Source organism: Amblyomma maculatum, chromosome 6 (assembly GCF_055883805.1).
Source record: "Amblyomma maculatum isolate TAMU_Amacu chromosome 6, ASM5588380v1, whole genome shotgun sequence".
NCBI classification, from domain to species: Eukaryota; Metazoa; Arthropoda; class Arachnida; order Ixodida; family Ixodidae; genus Amblyomma; species Amblyomma maculatum.
The window spans coordinates 106,696,094-106,703,938 of NC_139349.1; the positions used below are offsets into that span (position 1 = coordinate 106,696,094).

Sequence of the window (7,845 nt, forward strand, 5' to 3'; positions counted from 1 at the left end):
CCCAAACTCTCCACTGCTTCAGGCTTCCTGTCCGACGTCACCATGAAGCCACGTCCAGCGCAGGAATCGTGTCATGGTTCTCGTGAGTGATTCTTCGCAATTTTCATGTATCCGCATAAACCGAGCTATGTCTGTTTTAGGTTAGTTAATTTGCAAGAATCTCGTTTACAATCAAGCACCATCAGTTTCCAACTGCCGCCTGTCTGGGGCCTGGTTGACAGGGCAGAATTACAGGTGAGGCGTCAAATGCGGTTCGTAAATATCCCAAATGTCCTAAGAACTGTCATCATAACTGCAAGGTGCCAGAGATCGTGTGCGAAAACGTTCATCACCTTTTTGTACTGAATGTTTTTATATTCTATGTAAATGTCTTTATGCACAATCCTGCAGAGCGTTCTGTACCATAACTTTACATTTCGCCATGACAAGTTAATAAGAGTGTTAAAAAAGCAGGAACAGTCATTTATACCTGAAGCATGTGATGCTTGACAGTGTGTGTGTGTGTGTGTGTGTGTGTGTGTGTGTGTGTGTGTGTGTGTGTGTGTGTGTGTGTGTGTGTGTGTGTGTGTGTGTGTGTGTGTGTGTGTGCGTGCGTGCGTGCGTGCGTGCGTGCGTGCGTGCGTGTGTGCGTGCGTGTGTGTGTGTGTGTGTGTGTGTGTGTGTGTGTGTGTGTGTGTGTGTGTGTGTGTGTGTGTGTGTGTGTGTGTGTGTGTGTGTGTGTGTGTGTGTGTGTGTGTGTGTATGTGTGTGTGTGTGTGTGTGTGTGTGTGTGTGTGTGTGTGTGTGTGTGTGTGTGTGTGTGTGTGTGTGTGTGTGTGTGTGTGTGTGTGTGTGTGTGTGTGTGTGTGTTTCGTGGCCATGAATAGTCGCCGTGACAAATCTGCATATAGGTCGGCGTGCTCACTCGTGAGTGCACTCATATCGCCTCACTCACATTCACATTCACGCTGTGAGTGCGAGTGAGTGGCCATGAATGGGAGAGGGCACGAGTGTGAGCGTGAGTGAGCGGACGTGGATCAGGTGTGACCGTGAGTGTGAGTGAGTGGCGCTGAATGGCAGCGGGCACGAGTGTGAGAGCGAGTGAGTGGATGTGAGTGTGAGCGAGCATGAATGTGAGTGAACCCCTCCTTATGGTGCCGACCTCTGAAAATCTCTAATCCAGTGGTCTGGCTGGAAAACTCAAAGACCCCTGGGGCCATATTCTAAACAAACCCTTGTGATTTTTTTTTTATATTTCAGATATATTTGGTCTTTGGACGCTAGGTCACTCTTGTTGAGTGAAGAAGACGCCGATCTCAAGCATACGTGGGAAGCAAACGAATAATTGTCTAATTAGCGACCTGACCTTAAAATGAGCTGCATGACGCAACCAGTGGTTAGCCAGTGTGTGCGGCGAGTGTCGATAGCTATTGTCGGGGGCGGGACCGGCTATCATGTGATTTCTGTGACTGGCGGCTCGCTTCTTTAGTTTGATGCTGCCGGCCTACTGTCGTCCAGACATACGACATGTAAAATCAACTATTGATTCTATACACAACGGAACCTGGTCTGGCGCTGTGCACACCATAATTAACCAAATCACGCAGATATTCTTGTGGCACTTCCGCCGTGATGTCCGCAATGCATACGAACAGCAGGTGGCATTCAGTAATGACTGCACATTTTCGTGATTCAAAGGTATACCAAGCAAATATTCTGAACCGTTTCATGTCACAGATTCAGGAGCCAAGGGAGATACAATGAGAGTCTTGTATGCCAGTGTATTCATTCTTTCTGGGCGGGGTTTTCTTACGCATTAACACATGACAATTCCGGTATAATGCGTCTGACATCCTCTGCAGGGTGTGTATACGCCCCGCTCGTCTCAACCCCGAATGTGATGTCGAGCTCGCCGCACTAAGACGGAAACGATGAAGAAGTCTGTCCACTGCATGTAAAAAACGAGAAATACGCGGGAACTACAGGCTTCTATCCAAAGCAAAGTAGTTATGATTGGCATAGCTCTAGCATTGCGAGGCGTGCAAGAGGTGATTTTTTTAATCAATTTGCCGGTTTTCTTCTGTGGTTTGGTTGCAGCCTGCCCCCCCCCCCCCCCCCTGTCTTCATTGTCTTTCTCTTGGAACTTATTCTGACAGTAGATTTGCTATGATAACGAAATGAATTTTGAGACGAGGAAAACATACCACAACGTGGAGTGTACGGGAGCGAAAATATACGGCTTCCTGGGATATGATGGCCGCCGTTAGTAAAGGACAGAGCTTATTGGAAATAAGAGACGATAATGAGAGAGGCAGTACAGTATAGCAAAGGGACATTCCGCTCGAAAAGAAAGCGGAAGAAAGCCGTAGATGCATTTTGAAGGAGGAAAGCAGCTGGGGAAGATCAGGTAACCACAAGTCTGCTGAAAAACGATGTGAATTTCGTGAAAAAAAAAAAAAAAAACTGTCAGCCCTGCAAACGCAACGACTCCTGTCCTCGGGTGTACCTAAACCTTGGAAAGCGCTGATAATGTGTTACCCGTAATAAAAATGAATGTCGAGGAAATGGAAATTACAGACCGATCAGCCTACTGTCCGTTCCCTACAAGGTGTTTACTTAGCTAATCGCTAACAGAATGAAGACAACTTCAGATTTCAATAAACCGAACTGTTTCGAAGGCTTTCGTAAATACATTTTAATACACAATGCAACAATGCATTAGAGAAATGTGCGGAATACCTTCATAGATTACGAGAAAGTACTTGACTCAGTCCAACACGTTCCGACATCTCGGTGACTTGAAGTGCTTTCGTTCGGAAAGAGCGGGCCTGATGCCTGAAATTGTTTACACAGGTGTATATTCTGAGGTGCATATAAAATATATAAGATTAAATGAAATTATATTACATTAAATATTGTATCTACTCGATTATAAGCCCCCCCCCCCCCCCCCCCCCCCCCTTTTCATAATCACGACATCTAAAGTTGGGGGGGGGGGGGGGGGGGGGAGGGTTTGCTTTGATTCGAAGAAGTTAAACTCAGGCTATGACGGAATGGAGGACTCCGAAAATGTCGACTACATGGTGTTCCTTAACCTGCACCGACATCACAGGGCCCACAGGCGCCCTGCTTTTCGCCTCCATCGAAAAGAGGCTACCGCCGCCGGGATGCGATCCTGTCTTCTTGGTTTCAGAAGTCGAGTGCTCTGACTTACTGCGCCACACCGGCGGGGCTTGCAGTGCGTATAGTCCGGCTGGTCGTGATGACGATGACGATGATGGCATGCATATGTGCATCAGTTGTATAAATGCTAAATCCATTTATATGCTGTGAACTCATGTTAAGTGTCTTCACTTCACGCACAAGCTACCCGCTGCGAACAAAAAAAAAAAAGAAGAAGCCCTGTCAAGCTGTTCGTGCAGTACCTTCTTGGTTTGAGATTTGCATTTCTTTCCGCATAAAAGAATAACGCTGATTAAATTCGACTTCAAGATAAGCAAGCTTTTAAGGATCTTCGTTTCTTATTTTATTTTATGAATACACAGAATTTTAAAGTGCCGTTAGGTGATGTCATCATCGCGCTTTTATTTTATTTATTTTTTCGGCCGAACAGCTGAACCTGGACGGCGTTTGCAGATCTCTGTAACGTGTAGCTATACGATTTGCGCTGTCATACCATCCGCGTACCTAACCTAAATAGTGCAGGAACTCATTACCAGCCTTCATGAAGAACTAAACACGAACAGCGATAAACGAGAAAACGACATAGCGGCGCCTCTTGCAAGGCTAGAATGGGGATGGCGCTTGGATGTTAAATATTCATGTTCCGGTCGCAAGGCAACGACATGATACGCAAAAAAAGATGGAGATAGGGACCCAGTCATTCATAAACTTTGGGCCTAGTAGCTGATTGACGATTTAGACGGAATAATTAATGAGCGAAAACTGTCCGTCCACTAAAACCGTTCCGCTTTGAAACTGTTAATTGCCTTGTTCTCGAGTGAACGCCACCAGGTCTCCCAAAACAGGCAAATAACTGAATTTCTTGTGACCACAACATTCATTCTTGAGTAGATAGAAAAAAACAACAACAACATGGGGACATTTAAGGTCTGCATTTAAGGGCATGACGCAATAGCGCAGGCTACCAGACCACATATAAAGCTCCGCTTTAACCGAGCTCCATCAAAAGGCTAATTCTGATAGCACCCTCCAATATGAAAGGAGAGGCCACAGTTGGCAGCTCCTGGCAAACGTAACGCCAGGCAACCCTACGTGTCCAGTCAGTGCATGGCCATGTCAGCTACCAGCTATCCTGCAAGCGCATCGCTCAGAACTCAGAGAACGCATCAAGTCAAAAACGCCGACGCTGTTGACGGATCATACGGCGAGCGGGGCCTTTAAATATATCGCGTTAAAAGCTCTGAGCCACGAATTAATTAAAACTAATTAATATCACTAGCTCCATAGAAATGCGCTAATTTTTCAGGAATGCAATGGCCTACAACTTGAGCGACTCCTTCATTGTGTTCCTTTTCCTTTTTCTTATGAAAGGGAAACCAGGCGTTGACTTGACTAAGCGGTCATTTTTGGCAGTTACGCTATTTCTCACCAAGTTCTCGATTATAAGCTGCGTAGTCGGCGGCGGCAGCCGGCCGCTCGGGTGCGGTGGTGTTTCTCGCTAATCAGCAGCGCTAACTGTAAACACGGCTGCAACGATAAGGGCGTTATCGTTCCTAGCCCCGCAGCCTGCACTCACGCAATAACGGCTGACATTTGGTCGCCCCGAGGGCGCGCAAATTTCGTCGGAAATCATCGCAACTATATTTCTCGGCTTTCTTCAGAAGTTAAACATGCGATAACGTAAGCGACAGTTGCCCGTTCTGCGAATTGTAGCGGTCACATTGGACTAAGTATCTCATTGAAACGTTAGCGAGAAATACAGGCTGCTCTATGACACGCGGCTGTTGCCCAAGTGCTGATAACAACCAGAGTTTTTTGGTTTTATTTGAATAGGCTTCTTTTTTATGCTTTGTAAATACTCGTTGCTCCCATCTTCCGATCCGGAATGCACCCGCAAGGCCACTCGAGAGAATCTTCTTGGGAATCCGCGTTACACGGAAAAAGTAATGCCATTCTGGAAGACGGCTCGAGTCCATGTGTCAACATGACGACTATGAAGTTGTGCAAAGTAAAAGTGAAAGGGGGGGGGGGGGGGGGGGAGTTACGTGGTAGTCTTTCACATTCCTGGAAAGACGCGCTCAGCCGCGCTCACATATTATCACTTGACAAGATGAACTGTTTGATGCCGGGCGGAATTCGCATTACTCGGTTTGCGAGCTTTCTAGCTTTATCGCAAAATGTTCTTCCCTATTTTACTCTTTTTACTCTTTATTTTGGTCTTCTTCGCGGCTTTGGATTAAGTTCAGGACGTACTATACTCTGGGAAGCTACATTTATGATCGTTCATAGTTCGTTTCGAGAGGATCTGCCTTGTAAGAGTGACTGGGGCTAACACGCGCGTTCGACTAGGTGTATGTGCGAAATCCTGCGTGGAGAAGAATACATGTGAGCCACTGCTAGAGCATCGTCATCCTGCAAAAAAAAAAAAAAAAAAGAAGAAAAATAATTGTGTATCTATGTATAATCGCTGAAGCAGCGGGAAGGGGGTGGACGGGGGTGGCTGCCTATGAGACAATAATATACCCAGGACGGAGCCATTTTTAATAAAAAGATATGCTGTGCCACTAGTGTTTTCGAGCAAGGTCACATGTGAATGAGTATGGTAGTGGAAACAGCAGCAGCAGCAGCAGATAACCAAAGCCTGTCTGTGACACTGACCTCCCTCGTGTGTTTTGTTATCGTTAGCCCCACTGAAAAATCATTTGTCGAGTTGGACATACAGTATGATAAGAAGACAGGTGTGCGTGTTCCCGTTGCGACACATCCGTGTGGGTCTCTCTACTGCTCCTCCTGCAGTGCAAGGTTACTACGGGACCTCTGCACTATCGGAATTTCCAGCGACTCATGCGGTAACATTAACTGCATAACGTCGTTCCATACGAGGCGGGTCGAAACTTCAATATGATCCCTCCCAGAACGCTGTGAGCAAGAGACGCACCTTTCTGCCTTACGAAGTACGAAATGAGATGCCACTTGACTACACTCTGCTTATATTCGTCGCCATTCCAATCCGGCCTACACATTCAAAGATATTGTAATTTTTTTATCAAAACTCGCAAATACCCTAACCTGCAAAGGGTTAGGAAAAGCGAACGAGAGGCTGCTCCTGCGCCTCTTCACTAACCCGATGCTGTGCCCGGCAGTACTTAAACATTTTGACTCCCAATTCACTGGCCAGTGCCAGTACTGTGGGGAGGTGGCTGACACATAGAACATGGTATGGGCCTGCCAAGGAAACGCATCCCATCCCCCCATCCCTAACCCTTCCCGGGTGGACTGGGAGGCGACCCTGCTCGGCTGCTCCGACCTACAGGCCCAAAGAGCCTTAACGCGGCGTGCGCGGGCGGCGGCAACCGCCAATGGGGTCCCTGACTAGGGTCTCCACCCAGTATTGTAAGGCCGAGGCCCTTAAGGCTCCGCGTCAAACAAACCTCCAAATACACAATAAACTTTTTCACCCAGGGCCTGTGCAGCGAAAGGTTGGTGAGGTAATCGTTCTAACAAGATCTGTCTTCTAATTCTAATAACAGCTGTCTTTGAAACTTCTGAAAAATTGACAAGGCGACATAAGGTCGCTAAAACAAGCACGTGACGCAGAATCCAGCCTGCACTCGTATTTGCCCCTACTGAAGTAACCCGTTCGCTAACCGGGCGAAGGACATGAGTCGAAGTTTACAGCGCAGCAAGGGATAACTTGAGAGAAACCAAGAGAAACCATCACAACGATTGTCGATCCTCTGTAGTCTTTCCTTAAACAGTCTGCCTATTTGACTAAAACGTTTACATTCCTATATACACGCGTTCCAAACTCTACAGCTGAGTTCATTTTTACCTTCTATTCTAGCCGGCGGGCACAGTGCACACCTTCGGATAACTCACCGAACGCTGCCGCATAGGCGCTGGCCACTAGTAGAGCCAAGCACAGCAACCAGACGGACAGAGATGACTGGAGACACATCCTCAAGGAAACTGGTGCTCTGTCCGGGCAGCCGGCGACTTCGTCCGGCTGCCGGGTGCGGCCGTCCTTTTAAAGCATCGCTCCCTCCTCAGAGCCTGTCCATTACCGTTATTACTCAGGTACTTTGAACGTCGCTTGGTGACCAGTGGAGCGAACGGCCGAGGGACCGTATACAAGGAGGCGGACGCACCACGGCGAAGATGGACGTGGATCTTGCGGGGGAAGCAAGTCAACAGGACGCGATATCACGCCAAGTGGCTCGTCGGCACCGCCGAAGCCGTCATCCTTAACATGATGAAGGCGCGCTCTTATTTAGATCAGAGCAAACACTTTATCCCTATCTCTTTTTGTTTTCTTCCCGGCCTCTCAAGCACTATAGCGTGGTTCGCCGCACGTCATATGCTGTTCTGAGGGCGTATTACAATAATGAATTGGAAATCAGCGGCATGGCTACGGAGGGGGGGGGGGGGGGGGACTCTTCGGCTGGGATACTAAAAGGGGTCTCCGTTCGACGGACCATAAACAAGAAATTTGCCCTGCAACCGCAGAAGGGAACGTTTACGTTCTTGTGTTCGATAAAATCTGTGTGGGCGTATATAACCTCACTGCCGACCGCCGATCGTAAATTAGATTGGATGCATATACCTATGAATATGGGGTTGCCACCACCAGGTCAATATTTCGAGACATTAATATATCATATACATGCGCATATTTCTTTGTCT

The 7,845-nt window shown here is 47.5% G+C and overlaps 1 protein-coding gene across 1 annotated transcript in view; it reads right to left on the minus strand.

Annotated features, from left to right (window-relative positions):
- The window catches only part of LOC146186515 (uncharacterized), a 31,378-nt gene extending 23,859 nt beyond the window's left edge, over nt 1-7,519 (minus strand). The window contains exon 1 of the mRNA XM_084605700.1: nt 7,042-7,519. Coding sequence (XP_084461826.1) covers nt 7,042-7,120 — 79 coding nt within the window. The 5' untranslated portion in view covers nt 7,121-7,519. The remainder of the gene's footprint in view (nt 1-7,041) is intronic.
- Between the last annotated feature and the right edge of the window lie 326 nt (nt 7,520-7,845).